Genomic DNA, 23187 nt, shown 5'->3' on the forward strand with positions numbered 1-23187 from the left:
AATTTGGTTATGGTAAAGCACAATGATATAGAATAGGAAACATTTAATAATATGATAAATGTCATTACATAGCAATTTAGCACTGTGTTTTACTATAACCAATTTGGTTAGAGTAAAACACAATGACAAAGAATAGGAAACATTTAATAATAATGATTATTTACATAGCTAGCAATTTAGCACAATGTTTTACTATAACCAATTTGGTTATGGTAAAGCACAATGATATAGAATAGGAAACATTTAATAATATGATAAATGTCATTACATAGCAATTTAGCACTTTGTTTTACTATAACCAATTTGGTTAGAGTAAAACACAATGATAAAGAATAGGAAACATTTAATAACATGATAAATGACATTCACATAGAAATTTAGCACTGTGTTTTACTATAACCAATTTGATTAGAGTAAAGCACAATGATAAAGAATATGAAACATTTAATAATATGATAAATGACATTTACATAGTAATTTATCACTGTGTTTTACTATAACCAATTTGGTTAGAGTAAAACATTTTAACTATGATAAATGATATTTAGCACTGTGCTGGATACAGTAAAACACAAATTAAGAATAGGAAACATATAATAATATGATACATTTACATACAAATTTAGTATTGTGTTTTACTCTAGCCAATTTGGTTACAGTAAAACACAATGATAATGAAACATTTATTATATGATGTTATTTACATAGCAAAATATTATATTAAACATATCTTATTATCTAAACGTTATGAAAAGAATAGGATACATATAATGTAATAATATAATAAATACAAGTTACATAGTTTATCATCTTGTTTTACAGAACCAATTTGGTGACACAGTTAAATACAGTGATAAAGAATAGATACTGTTTTAGGTTATATAACCCTAACCCTAGTTTGAAGCGACATAATAAATTCATCGCGAAAAAGTACGTATCGTATTTAGAAACTTTTGAAATTTGTTAGATATGTTTAATAGGTTCTTACGTCTATAAAACAAACAAAAAATATAAATTTCACAAGAAATTCGTGATTTTAATAATTTGCATTTCTAAAAATGTACACTTATGAAATACCATACATTTTCCAACACATTTTTACTTCATTGATGATTCCCAGAAATCAAAATAAAACAAATTATGATATTTCTTTTACATTATAGATGTAAGAACCTATTTTGAACATGTACCAAATTTCAAACATTTTTTAAGACGATACGTATTTTTATCGATGAATTAAGTATGTGATCGCTTCAAACTAGGGTTAGGGTTAAATAACCTAACAGTTCATTCTTTAACACTGTGTTTAACTTTTAACCAAATTGGTTTTAGTACAACACAATGATAAACTATGTACATTTTATTTTTCATATTACATTATAGGATACATATAATGTAATAATAATAAATACAAGTTACATAGTTTATCATCTTGTTTTACAGAACCAATTTGGTTACACAGTTAAACACAATGATAAAGAATAGACACTGTTTTAGGTTATATAACTCTAACCCTAGTTTGAAGCGATCACATACTTAATTCATCGCGAAAAAATACGTATCGTATTCAGAAACATTTGAAATTTGGTAAATATGTTCAATAGGTTCTTACGTCTATAAAACAAACAAAAAATAAAAGTTTCAAGACAAATTCGTGATTTTAATAATTTGCATTTCTAAACATTTACACTTATGAAAGACAATACATTTCCAACACATTTTTACTTCATTGATGATTCTCAGAAATCAAAATAAAACTATTAGGATATTTCTTTTGCATTATAGATGTAAGAACCTATATTGAACATATCTACCAAATATCAAACGTTTTTCAAGACGATACGTATTTTTAGCGATGAATATTAAATATGTGATTGCTTCAAACTAGGGTTAGGGTTAAATAAACTAAAACAGTTCTATTCTTTATCACTCACTGTGTTTAACTTTTAACCAAAATGGTTATAGTAAAACACAATGATAAACTTATATGTCAATTTTATTTTTCATAACATAAAATGTTTGATATTCTTTATAATATTTAATATTATATTTTAGGCCTACTATTAATGACGTATAAATGCACACTACATCTGAAATAACTTTCTACTTCATTGGCGATTCTTACCAAAAAAAAGAACTAATTTTGTTATGTATATAGAGCAACCTATTATAACATGTCTTGTATGATTTTTATCTCGTTTCAATGACATTTTATACTACAATTCAAATGAAAAAGCATCACAAAAAAATACGTCTGGTATTCAAAAAGTTTCTAAACTCGGTACACAGAAAAAAGGAAATGTTGAAAATGTATGGTCTTTCATAAGTGTGAATTTTTTGAAATGCAAATAATGGAAATCATCGATTTGTCTTGAAATTTATAATTTGTTTTGTCTTATTGAACATATCTATACAAAATGTCAAACGTTTCTGAATACGATACGTTTTTTTTCTCGATGAATTTATAATGTCGCTTCAAACTAGAGGGTAGGGTAGTAACCTAACAAGTATCTATTCTTTATCACTATGTTTAACTGTGTAACCATATTGGTTCTAATAAAAAACAATGATAAACTATGTAAATTGTATGTTTCATATATTACATTTTTGCCAAAAAAAATTATTGGGAATGTCAAATTTCTTTTTCATGACATATATCTACAAATTTCAGAAGCTTTTGAGTACGAGTATTTTACGCGATGTTTTTTTATCCTCATTTTAATATTTTGGTAATGTAATTCACATAAAGTTTTGTATCCAAAAATTGTTTATTCTTGGGTAGAAATGAGGAAATAAATAGTATTCCTGTATAATATAATAATCAATAATAAAGTATAAAAAAAAGTGTTGTGTAAACGAACGTTTTTTACGCTTCGAATTTTCTGTTACATTATGTTTGAATTGAAGCTACAGATATTGAATCATGGACCTATAAATTAGTAATTTATAGGTCCATGATTGAACATATCGTCACTCACCACACATTTTTAGTCGCGTGGAAGCGACTCTATAGTTCACTATGTCGGTCGGTCGGTCTGTCTGTCTGTCTGTCGGTCTGTCTATCGGTCTGTCTGTCTGTCTGTCGGTCCGGTATCACTATGCGTTTTATCGCTTTATGACCTTATCTTGATATCAGTTTAATCTAGCTAAGTCAATTTTTCACAGAATATTCCTTATGGCCAGGAATCGATGTGGTTATGTTTTCACGGTGCGCAATAAAAAATTACGCGGTCTACGCACGATTTAACGAAATCACGTTTGTAATCATATCTTAACAACCATGAATCACAATTAAATAAAATTTGGTACTCATAAATTTCAGGGCATAAATCATCATATGGCAATACAATTACGTGCGTAGCGCATGTAACGCATGCGTACGCGCGCTTAAAATTTTCAAAATTTATTTTCGATGAAATAAGAGTACGTTTCAGGCGTTTTAAGCGTTTACAAAATTGCCATGAGTGCGCAGATTTTTGCGCGCGCACTGCGCGTTAAATGTTATTGCGCACTCTTTTTGCCCGATTTCTGTTTTCTTGACTTACTTTTCAACTCGAAATTACGTTATACGAGCACGTCAAAAGTGACAGGCTACGCACGTGTAAATTAAACAAATATAAATGTTTTTAAACATTTCAACATTTTTAAACATGTTCAGTAATTTCGGTCAGTATAGTTCACTATGTCGGTCGGTCCGTCTCTCTGACGGTCTGTCTGTCTGTCGGTCTGTTTGTCTGTCGGTCCGGTATCACTATGCATTGTAGCACACGACTTAATGGCTGTTGGCCTTGTTTGTTTTGTATTTCGAAAGTATTTATTCTAAAGAACAATTGATGCAAACATCAACTGCGTATCTTATTTCATTAATTAATTATATTAATTATAATTTGGCGATTATTCGTCACACGAAGAGTCGAATATCGATTCGTCTCGTCATGGAAAGAAAACGTGCATTGCGCACACTGTTTACGCGCCTCAACAATAAACGGCGAATATGCGATTCGTCACTTATGGAACGCCGTTTTACACAAGTTTTTGGCGATGATAAAAAATGCGTCGATGATGAAATTGCGTCGATGAAAATTGCATCGACGCAATGTAGATTGCGTCGATGCAATGTAGATTGCGTCGACGCAATTTACATTGCGTCGATGAAAATTGCATCGATGAAAATTGCGTCGATGAAAATTGCGTCGATGAAAACTGCATCGATGAAAATTGCGTCGATGAAAACTGCATCGATGAAAATTGATGTGATGAATTTAATTGATTATGAAAATTCCAAATGGTTTTAATTCAATCAATGATGAAAATGACTACTAGTAAAGTAAATGTTGATGTTAATAATAATGTTAATAATGTTATTATGTTGCTAAAAATTGACGGTTTCTGAATATTTTGATATGATAAACATGTTTACCGCTTGCGCTAGCGCGCGTTATAGACAAGCGCACAGTGATCGCGCACTAAAACAATGTTGAAATATATGCACTGATTAACATTTTAGTGATTTATTGTCAACACATTTTAGCAATGGATCCATTATTGTCCTTTCGGACACATTATATCTTCTAGCTAATTGCTTCCGTTAATCCACCAGTTCAGTACATAAAATCCAGATGTCCAGCATCCATGACATCATATTCAAATCATACCGGCAGGGAGATCGCAATTTTCATCGATGAAAACTGCATCGATGAAAATTATTTTTTTTTTCATCGATGCAGTTTTCATCGATGCAGTTTTCATCGACGCAATTTTCATCGACGCAATTTTCATCACATTAACGCAATTTTCATTACATCGACGCAATTTTCATCGACGCAATGTTCATCACATCATTACATCAATACTATATTCATCGACGCAATTTTCATCACATCGACGCAATTTTCATTGCATCATCGACGCGATTTTATCATCGCCTAAACTGGCATTCCATACTAATTGCGTGTGATCTGATTGGTGTATTATAAATAAATTCATCGCGATGAATTTTTCAGTAGATGTAATGAGACAGTTCAGTAGATGTAATGACAGTTAATTTAATTGTTCTGCTCTTTTTGTACAAATCTATACTACTTTATATTATGGATTTTGTAGTACTGTTAAAATTATTAAATCTCTGGAAGTGTGTTTTACGAGTATGTCCGCAAATTTATGCGTTTACGGTTTTAAAATGTGAGTTTTAAATAGCGAACATGATCTTGTTAGGTGCACTACGCACGCAGTATTCCAAAATGTCTTACTAATTGGGAGAAAATCATATTGTATCATATCATATTATATCCATTCTTTAAATTCATATTCTTTATCCAAAACTAAATTGGTATAGTAAAACACAGTGCTAGCAATTTATCATATTATTAAATGTTTCATATTCTTTATCATTGTGTTTTACTCTAATCAAATTGGTATAGTAAAACACAGTGCTAAATTGCTATGTGAATGTCATTTATCATATTTTTAAATGTTTCCTATTCTTTATCATTGTGCTTTACCATAACCAAATTGGTTATAGTAAAACACAGTGCTAAATTGCTATGTAAATGTTATATATCATATTATTAAATTCCTATTCTTTATCATTGTGTTTTACTCTAACCAAATTGGTTATAGTAAAACACAGTGATAAATTGCTATGTAAATGTAATTTATCATATTATTAAATGTTTCCTATTCTTTATCATTGTGTTTTACTCTAACCAAATTGGTTATAGTAAAACACAGTGATAAATTGCTATGTAAATGTAATTTATCATGTTATTAAATGTTTCCTATTCTATATCATTGTGTTTTACTATAACCAAATTGGTTATAGTAAAACACAGTGCTAAATTGCTATGTAAATGTTATACAGTATATCATATTATTAAATGTTTCCTATTCTTTATCATTGTGTTTTACTCTAATCTGATTGGTTATAGTAAAACACAGTGCTAAATTGCTATGTGAATGTCATTTATCATGTTATTAAATGTTTCCTATTCTTTATCATTGTGCTTTACTCTAACCAAATTGGTTATAGTAAAACACAGTGCTAAATTGCTATGCAAATATCATTTATCATGTTATTAAATGTTTCTTATTCTTTATCATTGTGTTTTACTCTAACCAAATTGGTTATAGTAAAACACAGTGATAAATTGCTATGTAAATGTAATTTATCATATTATTAAATGTTTCCTATTCTTTATCATTGTGTTAATTTACTCTAACCAAATTGGTTATAGTAAAACACAGTGATAAATTGCTATGTAAATGTAATTTATCATGTTATTAAATGTTTCCTATTCTTTATCGTTGTGTTTTACTCTAATCAAATTGGTTATAGTAAAACACAGTGCTAAATTGCTATGTAAATGTTATATATCATATTATTAAATGTTTCCTATTCTTTATCATTGTGTTTTACTCTAATCTGATTGGTTATAGTAAAACACAGTGCTAAATTGCTATGTGAATGTCATTTATCATGTTATTAAATGTTTCCTATTCTTTATCATTGTGCTTTACTCTAACCAAATTGGTTATAGTAAAACACAGTGCTAAATTGCTAAATGTCATTTATCATGTTATTAAATGTTTCTTATTCTTTATCATTGTGTTTTACTCTAACCAAATTGGTTATAGTAAAACACAGTGCTAAATTGCTATGTAAATGTAATTTATCATATTATTAAATGTTTCCTATTCTTTATCATTGTGTTTTACTCTAACCAAATTGGTTATAATTTATTTAATTTCATTTCAAAAGACATTTACCTAAATTAATATTTAAATTTCATTTATCAAATTATTAAATGTTTCCTATTATTTATCTGGTTATATAGTAAAACACTGTGCTAAATTGCTATTGTATTAAGGACGAGTTCCGAGAAGATGTATTCAAAGCTACAACCAATCAGAACAGTGTTAATCAATATAGTCCATGGCTACAGCCAATCAGAAACGTCCAAATCGCAATAACCCCTAGGCTAATAGAAATTATTGGTCCGAGTAGCCTTTTCAACCAGACGTTGCGAGGTTTAAAAAGTAAAACATGATTTACTCGCCAGTTTGGTATAGTTTATATACCTGAGACGATGGCCAAGTCGCCGGATGAGGATCAAAATTGCAGTTTTCAACTGCATTTTGTGCAGAAATTTCCGGACGATTGGACAAATTTTAACGATGTCACACGTAAAAACATCGCCTACATTGGGGAATGTCTTCATGTTGTATTGGAAGCAACCATAGATGCAACAACTGAGAATGGAAACCCAGGCCATGGCCAGCGCGATGTTTTTCGAAAACACTCGCGGGGCCAGAGGTGCTTATCCTACTTACGTCGTGAGCCATCGTCCTCAATAGCACCGCCTAGACATAATGAAGTGGATGATTGTCCCGACGGCTTCGCAACGTGCACCCCCTTGCTAGTGATGAATGCTGTAAATAATGTTCAGGTAAACAATACCTTTATTTTTCATTTATTTCCTGTTTTGTAATTTCTTGTTCGTTTCGTATTATAATTAATTAATTTGATAAATTGTCGTCCTTTTGAGGTAATTAGGAAATTAATGATTAAAATTAGGCAAGATATTCTTAGATTAAACCTGTCTTTTTTAACGCCGAACGGTCAACCCCTCCCCCGAGTACTAAGGTAGGGAGGGTACCATATGCAAAGTACATAGACCCGGCGTATTCATGAATCATTGGCCAAAAAAACGGTTTCCTGTAATTTATTCTTGCAACTGCTGGTACAGTATATAGACATCCTGTTGTGTCATGTTGCCTTTATTTTTTTTGGCGTATGCAGACAATTAATTAATACAATATGTCTTTTTTATACAATTTTGTACATTTTATCAATGATAAATCAATGATATGCCGAAATTATTGCAGATACAGTACAGTACAAAAGTTTCACCTAAAACCCCAAAAAACTAATTTTAATCAAGCTTCAATTATTTCACGGTATTTTCACCTTTTTCTTAGAAATGTAACGAAGCAGAGGTACAAATAAGTGAGAACAAAATTCTCTTTCCTGTTTGTCTCCCTCTTGAAAACTTGCCACTTGAATCGTGTAAACTTAGCGTTGTTATCCAACCACCATGGCTCGTATCAAGACCACAGCAAGATTCGCCAACTAAAGCATCTCCAACCAACAACCACCATCAAACATTTCAACCTAAAGGTACAAATAAGTTGCTTTTTGTACTTTTCTGTGTTTTTATCCTTGTTTGATCCACTTGATCAAACAGAATGAAAATAAAATGTAGTCATGAGTATTAAATGTCATATGATTGTAGAACTTTTAAAGGACTATCAATATAATGTTATTTTAAAATAAAGTTTGAAAAAGCTAAATTATTAAGACATACATTTAATATCATTATCTTCATCATTCAACAGTTTTATTGATTTTCTATCAATGATACAAAAAATGCCGTATATCCTCTGGTATAATCTCACCAACCTAGAACACAAAATTGGGCAGACTTTGAAGGGTATTCAGGATAAAACTGATTGGTAAGCATTTCTTGTAAAATCTCATCTGAACTGGCTACTGTAAATTCAGACCAAAAGACTGGGACTATAAAGTATGGGGTGGGATTATACCCGAGGATATACGGTACATATATTTTAAAAAAAATAATACTACAATTTCATTAATAGAGGATCTTGCAAGAAGAAATTACTTGTCATGCATGATAAATTTATTTAAATGTCTATCGTAGGCCTATGTAATGTAAACTGTTATTATTAATATTATAATTGCTTAATTTTGTAGTGTGTGCTTCCTTAGACTTAGTAGCCCCACCCTATGTATGCTGTAGACATTTAACTGTTGGAGAAAAGCAATACACAATCATTCAAGGTAAGCAATATTAATTTAATATATTAATAATTTTAACTGTTAATATTGAAGTTACAGAGATAAAATAAAAGGTCACTGACAAAATGGTAATCAGGTGAATGTTGAAAATCAATTTCCACTGTAATTAGTCTTAGTAAGAGTGCTATATTTCATCATGCCAGAAAAGCCAAAAATGCATAATATTCCAATGTAATCAATATCTCTTTAATACAGTCCTGCTTTTCAATACAAATTCATTCATTCATTTCCTTTATTTCGGATAGTACATCCATATACAAATCATACAAAACAAAAAGAGAAAAAATAGCAACAACAAAACCAACCTAAAATATCATAAAATATCAATTTTCACCAATGCTGATGTAGGTTGGATTGTGCAAGTACGTTAACTATGGTCTTAATCAGACTATTAACTGTCATGAATTCCTCCAATATTCATAGAATGAGGGAACGTTATTCATTGCAAACATCATGCAAACAAATTGATGTGTGTGCTACTAAAGTTTAAAGCATTTTTAATAACTGTCTGTGGTAATATTATTATTTTCAGTTAGTAACAAATACTGTGAAGCCATCCTGGTAGAGGCAGCAATGGTGATGGTAAATAGGAACAACCACTTCTTGCCACCCAGCCCTGATGGCTCTACACATCAGTCAACACCATCCAAGTAAGTAAACATCCAAATATACTGATAATCGTAGGAATTACGAGTGAACACTGATTCATTGTCTTTTTCTAAAGTAATTTCTCCCGCTTAATTTGACTATATGCAAAAAACATCTAGATAATTCATAAATTTACCTTAGCCTCTACTTGCTAGGCCCTTTTGGTTTACTAAACTATAAAAAAAAACCTATGGTTACTAATTATCAATATTTTGCAGTGTGACAGATTTCATTCATGCCAATGCAGTACACCTAGCAGCCAACTCTTGCACCAAGCTACCCATCACTCTGCAACCACTAGAACAAAATTGCTTCATCTTCCAGTTAGACGTATTAGATAATATTAATGTAGACAGTATACAGGTAAGGCAAAAGACATATAGAATGAAGATTAGGCAAGAACTAGCTTTAATGCATTCTGTAAAGGAGTCTAGAGGTCAGTCTATAAAGGAGCCTAGGGGTAAGTCTGTACAAGGGGCTAAAGGTCAGTCAGTAAAAGGGGATAGACGTTACTCTGTATAGAAGGGACCTCTGAGGGATCATTCTGAAAAGGGACCTAAAGGTCAGTCAGTCAGTCAGTGTTAACTGTAAATTGATTTTACGAATACATTTCAATAGTTTTAAGAAAGAATCATAATATTGCATTTTGAGGTATCCCATCTATCCACATTTTTCATTGAATATTATCAATATTACAGTATATGTTTATTTATTTATTTATTTATTTCGGTTTAAAAACACGTACAAAACAGCAGCCATTGGCTGATAACGTTTGTTTACAATCAATATACATAATTAAAAGTAAAAGAGGCACAATTACAAACAAATATGTCTAAGTATGTATAATGTTTATTTGATTATCTTGCGTCTTTCTTTTTTCAGAGTTTAGATGTTCCTTTGTCATTTAGTCTTCGGTGGAAACCTTTGCCTTCCTCCCAAGCTAGCCCCCTCATTGTTCACTATGAGCTACCAACAATCCGTCTAGACTACCCAGAGTTTGTCATGTTAGCGAAATGCAGCTCACCAGTTACAATTGGGGAGAAGTAAGTATAGTGTACAATCATACTTTAGCATACTTGCAATATTTTGTTCAAATTTTATCATAATATTTCATTTATTGATCAAATTTTCTCCCTCTTCCATTTGATTAGTGACTCGTTAACTCCATGCTGCTAAGACCATCTCTCCATTTTGTCTTGTCTTACATATCAAATTCCTTCAATCCAATCAATTTGATGAATTCTCAATTACAGTATTACTATTAAATGTGTAAATATTAATTATATTATAATGTTTTGCAGTTTTTCGGTGCATTACACATTAGTAAATAAACTGCAGGACTTTACTGATATAGGACTGATGTGGCTTCCAGCACCTAGGCTGGTTGGGGATTCAGGTATGTTAGTACACTGGTAAAATAATCATACTTTAAACTTAAATTAAGTAAAGTTTAAGTAGTTTTTATTAATGTATCTATAATTGTGTTCTATATATATACAGTAAACTCGCCCAATTCCATACTCTCTCAAAATCGGAAACTCTCCCAAAACCAGACATATTAGACCAGCCCAAAGATGTCTGGTATTGGGAGAGTTGACTGTACTTAACTACTGTATAAATATGGATTGTAATAATATGTATTTTTAGATGATAGTAAAGTGATTGATTTTATTTAAAAGGTCGTAGAGAGAATGGAAGTATAGAAGATGTAGTTCTGTGTCAGGATCCTGTACAACATGTAGGCATGTGCAAGCTAGGCTCAACTGCTACTATTACTTTTGTATTTAAGGCACTCAAGTGCGGCCTATATGAGGTAATGTACTGGTGTGTAAAAAGAAGGGTTGAAATGATGGCTAGAAATGTATTTGTAACCTCAACCTTTAGGCAGTTGACAATGATAATATAATATCGTTTAAAGGTTTTCATGCGATTTCCAGAAGACTTGTAGCATAACAATCCAAATGTCAAAACATCTAAATTCTAAAATTGATATATAATAAACTATTGAATTACCTTAGCTTGGAAAGTTTATGAAGTTAAAGTTACAATATGCATCAACCAATCCCAGTCAGTCATCCTCATCACATGATGCCGCTATGCACCACTCCAAGAGTACACCTGCGCTTAAGGAGCTTAGCAGACCACCTATGGGTGTCGTAAGTACGCCACCGTTAAACACGAATGGAAGCGACGCCAGATGGCAATCTATGCAAGACGTTAACGCAAGGTGAGGAAATAGCTCCACGATGAGAATCCTGTTTAAATCCTGCTTTAGGGCTGGCATTTACAAATGTTCTTTCCACAAAAGCGTGGCAAAAACATTATTAAACAGGCTTTTTTCTAAAGTGCCTTTTTTCCAACAAATATAGTTTATTTGAGTTAAAATAGGCAAATAAATATACTTTTGGGAGCAAAGTGAAGTTTCATAAAAAAATGACATTGGTGTTTTGGGTGTTTTTATTTATTATATTTTACATTATAACCTGCGTACTTGGAGAGACACGCCTTTTGGCAATAGTTATCTTTGACCGCTCTTGTCTCTCCTCAGTGCTCCCTTTTTATGTTTCACTAAAAGGAATAAATAAATAAAACAATAGATATTTTTTAAACAAAAACGTTTTAAAAATATATTTTATTTAGAATACCAAAGAAAACTATAACACGAAAAGATGATGCCTTAGGAAATCAGAGAAAAGGAAACGTGAACGTACACAAGATAACAAAGCGCCGCTGTCAAGTCTACATCATGGCTAAGCAAAGCTGATCCAACGAGGAGTTATTAAGAAATCCTCATTTAATATGAAATATAAGGTTCTGTTAATACTCTCCCAATACCAGACACCTGGACATATTGAATGTATTTCTAATGGTCAAAATGAACTACAGTATCTACATTATCAAACTTTATGTGACAACAAAATGTGATGTGCCCATAAATGGACATGATGATGTCATATCACTACCATGTTTGGGCATGTCACACTTTTATTGTCAAACTAGTTTGATAAGGTAGACAAAGCTTAACAAAACCCTTTTTTCCTTTTGATATACAAAAGAGTTACTATCAACAGAATGAATTTTATAAGAATGCATGAATTTGTTAGTTACTGCATGAAAATTGGTAATTTAGATTTAGGTAAGGTTTAATTTAGTAATTTTAACGATAAACTTCAGTACTTATATCGGAGGAATAATTTAATTTAAACTAATGAAAATATTGTTTATACGAAAACATTTTAAAATGTTTTTACCAAATAGGATGTATTGGTACATACCTACGAAATAGTGGGTGCAATTTATAATGAAAGTGTCTATTGGTACAGTCAACTCCAGTATTAATTTAGTATTTTCTATTGGCATGGTTGACCGTGTTTCTAATGCAAACTGTTCTATTCACCCTAGTTATCTGTGCCAATAGACAACAGAATAAAAGCGCTCGGCAATAGGCATTAGACGCACAGTTTGTCCTTTTCGCCGATGGAAAATACCAATTTACACACACACGGACGTGTACGCATAATTGACCGATAGCCCCGGTTAGAAAGAAACAACTTTGCGCCTATTACTAGCTGCATTTTGAGTTTTCATACGTGTTTGATAAAAAAAAATGACCGGTTTAATAATGTTCGGCGCTTGGAGGTTTCACAACATTATGCGCTATATAAATCTTTAGGCATCCTGTAATTGGCGATTTTTTGCTGTTGGATGTGGTTGAAATAAAATAAATATAAAAATCCAGGATAGGTTTCACAACATTAGGCACTATATAAGTCCAGGATATTATTATCATCCATTTAATACTGCCATGCCAGGTAGTATTGTAGTGTACTTTAGTTAATAGAGTGAATATCTCTATAAGTAATGTATTGTGCAATTCAATAGTGTTTTTCAATTTACCGTACTGTATATCAAAGTGGTACTATGGTGCCATTCTACTAAAATTATACTACTTTTATAAAAATATTTTATTTTCAAGCCATTTTTGTTTGTGCAATTTATGTTAACAGTATATTATATTTTACTTTATACAGTACTACAGTACTTTTTATTAAAAAATGGATTTTAATTTACAAGATATTTTATCATTAAGCATAGATATAATGAATAGGCTAGATATTTGAATACTATTTATTTATTTTAATTTTTAAACTTCCAACAAAGTTATACCTAATATGGTAATGTTGTTTTGATAGGCAATTTGGATAGGTTTATATACACTTTTATTTTAACTAAGTATAGGGGAGTTTTAAGTCTTTCATTTTAGAATAATTAACATTTTATAAAGATTTTAATATTAATCATTAGATGATTTGAGTATTGTAGGTACACCAATAGTCTAGCCAGCATATGTTTTTATACAATCTGTGTATTACCCTTGTAATGCATGTTGGCTAGATTATGTTTGTTGTACTGTATTGCAAATGAATTTAAAAAATGATGGACTAAAATAAATCTGTGTGTTGAATTAATCAGGGATCCCACCATTATACTGTATATATACAATATCCACTGTTGACAACAAGCACACTGATGCAATAATGAAAAATTATTTACTTTATTTAAGTTTTAACTAGATTTCCCTTTACAAATTTTAGTCAATATTCAAAATATTAACTTGGTACAATACTACCAAGTTGTTGTTTTTTAAGACCGTACTTAGGCTCCATTAATGAAGAGATTACTTGCCATTCGTTAATAATTCATTAAATTCTTCTAAATATTTTTATATACAGTAATTTGTCTTAAATGCATGCGTTTGTATTTCAATGTAATAATATAAAGAGGGTTCATGAATGGAAGCTAGAAATCATGGTCCCTTTAGAAATAAATACAGTATTCTTTTTAAACTATCAGGTTGGACTCTGTTAGATCGTTTATATATAAACTGTTCCTGAAAACCTGACTAAATGTAATAGACAGGCTGTACAACAAAGCCTACAGTACACTGTTTAGCACACCAATACTGTAGTAATGGTATTGGAAATGTTCTATATTGAACGCAGGCCTTATTTGGAAATGATAATATGCTACGCCGTGATTGGTTCTTGTGGGTTATACCGCCTCTTTACAACATACACTTTCTTGCTAGACACAGTTATCATGTAAAGATAGTCATCAAATACCACTGTAAAGAAAACATTAAAACATTTGCAATATTAAATTTGTTTTATACTTTTAAATAGGTGTCTATTTCTATGCCTAGCATGCCTGTATAAATTTATAATAAATATATAAAATTTATGAAACACACCTATCAGATAATGGTACATTCCATGAACCCTTTTCAAGACATGCTAGAAGTTATTAAACAAATAATAATGTATCTTATATATTGGCAATTGACAAAACAAAGTTATTTTGCGAACCTGATAACTTTTTGAATGTTTCTTGTTTGTTATTTGAGAAGTGAATCTGACTTGCCATCCGTACCATAGTCATAAGGATTCCCGCTGTTCTTTCATCATTCTCCATTTCACCTGCGCTCTATTGAGGGAACCACAAGTAAAAAAAATAAAATTTAAATTAATAAACTTTTATTTTAGAATATATTTTATTTCTCAATCTTTTATTTCGCATTATAAATTTAATATTTCATTTATATATTTACGGCCATTACAGCACCATCAGCATTAAGGACGAGGTATCCCAGCTGGTCCGGAATTCTGTCAAGATTAAGTGGTCCTGGGCCACTCTGCAAATATAAAAACAAAAAATTATTTTAAATTGTTACATTCTTTTTTTTTTACATACATATAATTTGTTGAAAGTATAAATGTAAAATGTATAGGAATATCTGTTGTAAAATATTCTGATAACCGTACTAAAAGACAAAATTGTGAAGCCAAGCCCCCTGCTGCTCGGATGGCCTTATAATATTATAATAGCTGAATACCGGTTCGTAACAGAATCAATATCGACTCCTCCGTACACTTCTCTGCCTGGGCAGGAAGCCTAATAACTAACTTATTTAGAGCCTAGCTATGCCTAGTAAGTTTTAGTTCCTTGTTTTATGCAAAAAATGGAGCATACCATTATCAAGCTGTTCTTGCGCTTGTGAAGAAAATACTGCACTTATTGTGTATATTTTTTGCTTAAACTATTGAATTTTCTTTTAAAAAAATAACTAATATCAACTTAGATTTTCCAATTTAAAGAAATGTTGTTTTGTTCGTAAAATTGACCTGCACGTGAGACGTCACCTGACAGTAAAACTAGAGCTGAAATCCAGACGTCATATTTTATTCTGTAGGTCGTTTACATGTACATGGAAATCAAAATAGCAATAAAACAATCGGATGCAAGTCTAATTATTTTTTAGGTCATCGAGGAAAAAATAAAATGTCGCCGTTGCGCCGCTTCGTTGCGGATATGTTATAATTAATTTAATTTGATCTTAGCAAGTGTTTAAAATGTCCAATTCTGAAAATATTGGAAGACTGGTGCACGTTAATCTGTCAACACAACAGGTTTGATATTTGTATTTGGTTTTATTGAGTAAAAATAAGCATCAAAGCTAGGCTACTGAAGGCCCCTCTCTCTGTTCTGTCTCTGCTGCGTGCTGGCCACTCTCTGGCTGCTAGTTTTAGCTGGATGATATGTTAGGGAGCATAACAAATACGCATATTACTATCTAGGGCCTAGCCTTAGCCTAGTTTGAGTGAATCAAATTTGCCAGAATGTAAAAGTATTGCCATTTTTATAGTATAAGTTGTGTCTTCTATTTTATTTATAGTAACTGCTAATTATAAAAGAGATTTTAAGAAAAGATGCATTTTTGCCATTTCTTGCAATTTTTTTGCATAGGGGCCTAGGCCTAATTTATTAATTATTTAAAATAAGGCAGTCTTAACCTTAATTTTCAAGTTCTGTTTTTTTTTCATTAAAATAAATTTAATAATTTAGATACCAAATTTACTTACTTAGATTTTTTTAAACTTTTTTTACAGCGCCGACTTCGTCATTTGCGAAGTTTATCTGCAAGAAATATACAAACTGATAAATCACATGGAAAGAAAGATGCGCTGATTGAAACTTACTTCACACTGCACACATTTGACAATAAAGAAGGTGAATAAACTGGGGATAAATTAAGTGCGATATGTGTGATATAACATGTGATGTGCAACTACGGTAACTGTATGTTACTGTAAAGAAACTGTAAAGTTATTTGTTTGTAATCAATTTAAACAACAATTTCATTTGCCAGTTTAATCTAAAGCTCTGTGAACAAACTAGTTTGACAAAAAAAGTGCCCAAATGGTAGTGTTATGACATCATGTCCATATTGGCACATCACATTTTTTTGTAACATAAAGTTTGATAATGTAAACAGGGATTAACACATTTTTGTTTGTATTTTAGCAATCTACACCAGTGAAAAGATTCTAGATTCATTGGTAAGTGAAAAAAAGTTACAAAAAACAGTATACAAAAAAAAAATAAACAGTGAAATAGTTCAAGTTAATTTTAAATCGGACTTCACTCATCACATTTAGTAAACAGCTACACAACTACTGTATCTGTATATATTTAATCAACAAAGGTTTGGTAATACTGTAGTAGGCATGCTCAGATGTTTGTCACGCTCCATTGATTCTTTGAAAACACATTATAACAATCTATTGTTCATTGCAAGTAATTACAGTAATATAATAAATTACATATGATAACATTATGATGTTTCTTTCATAGAATCCAACATGGAGAAGTTTTGACCTGTCTAGGTCATGTGATGACGTTGACACGGCGCTTCCTGGACTCATTGTCCGAGTGTGGGGTGGGACCGACGAGCAATTCAAACTGATCATAGAATGGAAGGTAGACCTACAAGGGTTACGGTATCTAGGAGAATATGTAAGTCTATAATTGGTGTTAAAAACTAAAGTACATCTATTAATCTACAAGCAGGCCTGTCTACAAGGCATATCTAATAGAATATGCAAGTGAAATTTTAATAATAAAGTAAATTTATTTATTTTATGTAATAATTAATTTCGGTACTGTAATTAATAATTCAATTTGTTTGCAGATTAATAATGAAAATTTGAAATACCAACCAAATTCACTCATATTTGGAATGTTTGAAGGTTTCTACGGAGCGACAGAAAAAGAAAGGATAGAGGTAAGTAAAATGCCTGATACAATAACAAAGTTTAGACTGTGGTGGGAAACATTTGATATTTGATTTGTCTATGATTTCAGTTTTCAGAATTTCACTTTAAAATACGGAAATGACGATTTTCTGGATTTGAATGATTAATTTCAAGTTTCAAAACATTTATTTACATACTCTGGCATAAAAAATTATTAGGTACAGTCATAGAGATTATTTCTCCATTATACAAATGCAATAAAAAAATGATATGAGGTCAGAGTTTGAAGACAGATGCCCTGAAAGATGAAGAAAACATCTTGTATTAAAATAGTGTGGTAAATAATTAAAAAAAAATATGTTGATTATCATTTTGTTCATGATTTAGGAAACATATGTGAGTGGTTTAGATAGGAAATTAGAAGTAGAACAGAGTTCAGTACGACTGAGTTACACAACTTATTCACTTTCAAGGTAAAATGTTTTAATGATTTATGTGTTTCAGTTTAAATAATTGATCATCATCAAAGCTCTGTCTGCACTATAAATTTTTATGTGACAAAAAAATGTGCCCATATATGAACATGATGTACATGATGAACATGTCATATCTCTACCATATTTGAGAATATCACTACTATATTTGGGCACATCACACTTTTTTTGTCAACTAGTTTTATAGTGTAGACAGAACCTTACAGTATATTTACTTGTTATTCATTTTCTAATTACATATATCAAACAATAACAAGTTTCCTTAGCAGATTGTTGGTATAAACTTGTTGATCTTTTTTTTTTTTTTTACAGAGTCCATACAGCGCAACGTGCAATAAAACAAACACAAGTGTCAGTTGGTAAAGTGCAGCATAAGATAGAAAACCATTTAGATCAATTGCAAGCAAAAACAAAAGTAGTGAGTATCAAAACTAGATATTTTGTTATTATTATGTTTAGGAGAGAGTGGTGTTGTTTGACCTTTCATTTAAGTTGTCTCTCTTAGTATTGTTAAGCTCTGTCTACACTATCAAACTATTTTGACAAAAAAAGTGTGATGTGTCCAAATATGCTAGTGATATGACATCATCATGTCCATATATGGGCACATGACATTTGTCACATAGAGTTTGATAGTGTGTAGAAAGAGCTTTAGTTTAGCATAGAGTGGTGTTGTTGGACTCCCATTTAGGTTGTCTCTTGTTAATGTTATATTTTGTATAATTCGTCTAGTTTTCAGAAAAAGAAACTTTGTTATTAAGAGTGTCTATGTTGAGAAATGAAGTGCGCCATCAACGTAATCTAGTAAAATTGCAAAAACAAAAAGCTGATGCTAGCAAGAATTCAATACAGGACAAATGTAGGTTTATTCAATTATTTATTTCTTCTTCAAAACTACGTGTACTAAAGCTCTGTTTACACAAATCAGTGAAATGTGCCCAAATATGGTAGTGATATACCCATATATAGTAGTAGTGATATTACATCAACACATCCATATGGGCACATAACATTTTTTGTCAGATAAAGTTGGATAGTGTAGACAGAGCTTAAGAGTGTATTTGAATAATGTAAAAGATTTATGCATTACTTATGTTATTTTCACCTGATATAATTTAATTTTCCTATTAAAATTGCAATTATTTTTCAGTAAATAAGTTTAGCATAAGTAAAGAGAAATTTAACAAGGAAAAAGAAGAGTTAAGAGAAAAGAAAACAGAATTATATAAAAAGAGGTTTGTGTGAATAATTATCGGTTTGTCATTGTCAATAGTCAACAGTGTTATTATCGTTGTTAAAATCACCACATTGTAATTATCAATTGTTTTTATATTGGTCAGATGTTTGCCCTACTCTGATGTAATTTGTACTTTATACTAAGTGGGATTCGAACCCATGACATCCAGATCACTAGCCTGGCATTCATACCGCTAGACCACCAAGCTTCCGCTGATGTCTAGGGGTTAGATTCGAGCCCAAGTAGGCAGCGGGTACTGCACCAACATGATTGTAATTGTTTGTAACTACTTTGGAGTAGCTTTGCATCAAGGTGTTTGGGCAAACATCTGACCAATTACTCAACACTCTGACGTAAAGCTACTCCACAATTACAATCCAATTGTTTTCATCTTATCAACTTCATATCATCATCTTCAGTCATCTTTATATTTTTACAATTATTGTAGTAATTTATCATCGTCAATATTACTTCCCAAACCGGTACATTGCTAATTTCATTCATTGTTTTCAGAGAGGAGTTCATTGAAACCAATAGAAATTTAGCAATAAGGAAACGATCTCTGGTTGGTGAGTTATCGTACATCTATCCAATCACAGAACAGACAGACGGGAGCATGTCAATACTTGGGGTCAAGTTACCAAATGCTGAAGACTATTCAGGTAAAGGTAAGTTGCATGATGGGAAAAGTAGAAGAAAGAATGTAGAATAACTGATGGATGTATACAGTCAAATTGTGTAAAAGACAGTATTAAATCTACATTTTGTCCAACTCACTGTTTGGCTTTCCATATTTGATTGCAAGGAGTCCAAGTGACCCTAAACAGCAGATGCTGACAGTCAAGGGAAAGAAAGATCTCCTTTTTTTGGCAGTTGGTGTGGTTTTCTTTGGTCCCTATTTTGGAAAAATCCAGTTAAGTTGAAAATTTGTTTTACCAATCACATTATTATCTTCTAGGCACAGATGACACAACGATTGCAGTCGCCCTCGGCCACACCTGCCACCTGCTTCATATGATTTCGCAAATACAGATGTTACCCTCCAGGTATCCCATGGTGCACCTGAGTTCGCGCTCTGTCATCAGAGATCATATAACAAAGTTACTGGCAGACAAGGACCGAGAGTAAGTAATAATATAATATTAATAGATATTATCGGCCAATAATACAAAAGTTTAAATAAATAGAAAAAAATTCAATTTATTTTTTTTTTAAATATATTTTATATACTTTTTTGCCACATACCCATTTTTTATATAATTCCTTATTTTCTGCGTTTAAAAGCATTTTTGTTATCTGTTTTAGTTTTCCGTTGTATACAAAAGGAAAGGAACGTTTCCAATTTCGTTACGCTGTTTATCTTCTAAACCGCAATGTTGCACAATTAAGATACGCACTTGGTCTCGCCACCTCTGACTTGAGAGCCACGCTTCCAAATTTGAAGAGCCTTCTGGAGCTGAAATGGGGCGTAAATAAGTAAGTAGCTTATGATAACTAATTAGCTTATGATAAGTAAATAGCTTATGATAAGTAAGTACCTTAGGATAAGTAAGTACCTTAGGATAAGTAAGTACCTTAGGATAAGTAAGTACCTTAGGATAAGTAAGTACCTTAGGATAAGTAAGTTAGTTAAGATATTTTGACATTTACTGTATGTTTAATTTTTGGTGATTAAATAATTTGTATTTGTTTTGGTAGAAAATATGATACTGATTATGATGAAGGTGAAAACGTCATAAATGATGATGATGAAGAAAGGTGATATTATGCACATGTCTGTTACAGCATGCTCTTAACTATTAGCATGTGTCATAGACCATGATATGCATGAGTATGAATATGAGAGGTAGAAAGAAGCTGAGGGCGGGTTAGAAAGATTATAATAAATCGTAGTTGACCTAATCTTGTGCATCCATAGAGATAATATTTCGACCTCTATTACCTGTGAATTTCTATGACAATTTTATACATTCTAGCAAATGTTCAATTCCTCCGATCAGGATTTTCTAAAAAAAAAGCTTAAAAAGCCCTTTTATATCTACTCTATGTCCTTTCACAGCCCAAGGCTGTCCAGTTCGAGGAGTTGTATATTGTGTGGTGTAAAACAGGTTAACCATTTGCAAGTAAAAAAATAATTGAATTTTTTGGGTTAAAAATACTGGTTTGATATCTAGAATTTACTAATAGCTGTTAGGTTTGTGAAAACGCATTGTGAGCATCATGCAAATAACCAAACACAAATAAGAATGCAATATTAACATAATTTATAATATAATAATAATATTTAATTGTATTACAGGCACTTTAGTATTAGCATCCACCTATTCAGGTTTGTATACTGACACTTACAAAATGAATTAAAATAAAATCATAATCAAGTATAAATTTTATTTTTCAGTGAAAATCCCAGACTGTCAACTATATATCAAGAAAAGAAAAAGCGTGTTACTATATCAAGTGATGTGCAGGTTGCAGCGCCACCTAGCGCAAGTGGCAGTCAAAACGAAAAGAACGTTGTATCACCACCTCCTTCATATGAATCCAGTATGAAAGGTCACATGAAACAAGCTGCTGCTTTAACTAATCCACCTTCTTCTGGTGATCCAAAGAACCAGAATGATGTTTGTATAAGAGAGGTTACAGACCATTCAAATTCTTCTGGTTCTCAAGCTCATAGCCCTGATAAAGTTACTAACACATCGAAAGAGAATATTTCACAATCAGACTCTAAAACTCAGGACATTAAACAGCAAATCAATGGTGTCAAAGAGGGCACCGATGTCAGGATCTCTGATCCACTAACAGAATCCAGTAAAGAGAAATTAGAAGATAATTTGACTGGTCAATCAAACCTCTCCAGAACACTTGATGATATTCTCCACTTCGATGATATTCATAGTCGGGCAGATGCTTTGCAACATCATCGACAGAGCTTCTCAAGTTTTAGAGGGAATCTGGAGAGTGCTACCAAGAATTCTAAAGACAACAAGAAGTTATGATGGCGTCCTCCAAAGGCCAATTATTGTCAACAATTTGTAGATTTTAAACATTTTCTGTCCAAATTCTGTCCAATTTTTATCTAATTTTATGTCATTTTAATCCGTAATTGAATGGGTTAATATAAGTGACTTCGATAACTCTAGAGGGCGCCATATTTACAAGGTAAATCAGGACAAAAATGTCCATCTAGGCCCTAGCGCGGTGATGTAAATTTACATTGTCGCGCTAGCCTCGCGTCTATGGAACTTTTTTTGTCCCGATTTACCTTATTAATATGGCGCCTTCTGGAGTTATCGAAGTCGCTTATTCTTTCAAAGTCAACTCATTATTTTATTTTGATAAGGATACTTGAAGGAAACAAACACCTTCATCTTTGTAAAGTTTAGTAATTGCTCCGTGGTAATGTTTTGGAAAGTTTTCAACAATTAATTTGCAATACAGAATGTGCTATCTAAAACGTTATACTTCCAGAACATTATATCATGTTCTTTATATAAATAATAAATAAATTTAGAAAAACTACTAAATGTACATGATGTATATAGATAGGCATACGACTACATACCAAATGTTTATTAAATGAACAATCTTTTTAGATTTATATATTTAGCTTAATAAGAAAATATAACAACAAATAGACAATCATTGATACTCCTTTCTTCAAAATAATTGTTAATTTAAAATCTAAAAGTGTACAAATACATAAATTCTTTTCATGTCAGTTGCTACACATGTGTGAGGTATCTAAAGCTGTCTACACTATCAAACTTTATGTGACAAAAATGATGTGCCCATATATGGACATGATGATGTCATATCACTACCATATTTGGGCAC

The 23187-nt window shown here is 31.4% G+C and overlaps 3 protein-coding genes across 5 annotated transcripts; 2 read left to right on the top strand and 1 right to left on the bottom strand.

The window, feature by feature from the left end:
* Window positions 1–7085: 7085 nt before the first annotated feature.
* On the top strand, window positions 7086–14081 carry LOC140048990 (trafficking protein particle complex subunit 14-like). The gene is made up of 10 exons (XM_072093797.1): window positions 7086–7445; window positions 7978–8176; window positions 8774–8860; window positions 9411–9528; window positions 9745–9889; window positions 10409–10569; window positions 10828–10922; window positions 11206–11339; window positions 11545–11753; window positions 12167–14081. The coding sequence occupies exons 1-10, from the start codon at window positions 7086–7088 to the stop codon at window positions 12288–12290; spliced, it is 1632 nt and encodes a 543-aa protein (XP_071949898.1). The 3' UTR covers window positions 12291–14081.
* On the bottom strand, window positions 14068–15719 carry LOC140048518 (ragulator complex protein LAMTOR4-like). Its single transcript, XM_072093255.1, has 4 exons — window positions 15557–15719; window positions 15135–15218; window positions 14893–15010; window positions 14068–14651 (listed from the first exon to the last, which is right to left on the bottom strand). Exons 1-4 carry the CDS (start codon window positions 15557–15559, stop codon window positions 14554–14556), a joined length of 303 nt encoding a protein of 100 aa, XP_071949356.1. The 5' UTR covers window positions 15560–15719; the 3' UTR covers window positions 14068–14553.
* Window positions 15720–15897: 178 nt separating this feature from the next.
* Window positions 15898–22900, top strand: LOC140049054 (UV radiation resistance-associated protein-like). 3 transcript variants are annotated; one of them, XM_072093868.1, is made up of 14 exons: window positions 15898–15993; window positions 16474–16594; window positions 16889–16923; window positions 17219–17380; window positions 17556–17648; window positions 18007–18092; window positions 18426–18531; window positions 18846–18972; window positions 19264–19348; window positions 19864–20018; window positions 20309–20474; window positions 20656–20826; window positions 21049–21108; window positions 21749–22900. In XM_072093868.1, the coding sequence occupies exons 1-14, from the start codon at window positions 15937–15939 to the stop codon at window positions 22347–22349; spliced, it is 2025 nt and encodes a 674-aa protein (XP_071949969.1). In that variant the 5' UTR covers window positions 15898–15936; the 3' UTR covers window positions 22350–22900. The 3 variants fall into 3 exon arrangements, with proteins under 3 accessions (XP_071949969.1, XP_071949970.1, XP_071949971.1); XM_072093869.1 differs by having other exon boundaries at window positions 19864–20012; XM_072093870.1 differs by lacking the exon at window positions 21049–21108.
* The last annotated feature ends 287 nt before the right edge of the window (window positions 22901–23187 follow it).

This window comes from Antedon mediterranea, chromosome 5 (assembly GCF_964355755.1).
Source record: "Antedon mediterranea chromosome 5, ecAntMedi1.1, whole genome shotgun sequence".
Lineage (NCBI taxonomy): Eukaryota > Metazoa > Echinodermata > Crinoidea > Comatulida > Antedonidae > Antedon > Antedon mediterranea.

What these genes read in the sequence shown, in the direction of transcription:
- LOC140048990 (XM_072093797.1), top strand. Translation starts at nt 7,086, where the DNA reads ATGGCCAAGTCGCCGGATGAGGATCAAAATTGCAGTTTTCAACTGCAT. An exon ending in ATGCTGTAAATAATGTTCAG is followed by an intron (nt 7,446 to 7,977) that starts GTAAACAATACC and finishes CCTTTTTCTTAG; the next exon opens with AAATGTAACGAAGCAGAGGT. An exon ending in TCAAGTGCGGCCTATATGAG is followed by an intron (nt 11,340 to 11,544) that starts GTAATGTACTGG and finishes GAATTACCTTAG; the next exon opens with CTTGGAAAGTTTATGAAGTT.
- LOC140048518 (XM_072093255.1), bottom strand. An exon ending in CTGATGGTGCTGTAATGGCC is followed by an intron (nt 15,011 to 15,134) that starts GTAAATATATAA and finishes TTCCCTCAATAG; the next exon opens with AGCGCAGGTGAAATGGAGAA. An exon ending in AACATTCAAAAAGTTATCAG is followed by an intron (nt 14,652 to 14,892) that starts GTTCGCAAAATA and finishes TTTTCTTTACAG; the next exon opens with TGGTATTTGATGACTATCTT.
- LOC140049054 (XM_072093868.1), top strand. Translation starts at nt 15,937, where the DNA reads ATGTCCAATTCTGAAAATATTGGAAGACTGGTGCACGTTAATCTGTCA. An exon ending in AAAAGATTCTAGATTCATTG is followed by an intron (nt 16,924 to 17,218) that starts GTAAGTGAAAAA and finishes TTTCTTTCATAG; the next exon opens with AATCCAACATGGAGAAGTTT. An exon ending in CTGAAATGGGGCGTAAATAA is followed by an intron (nt 20,827 to 21,048) that starts GTAAGTAGCTTA and finishes TTGTTTTGGTAG; the next exon opens with AAAATATGATACTGATTATG.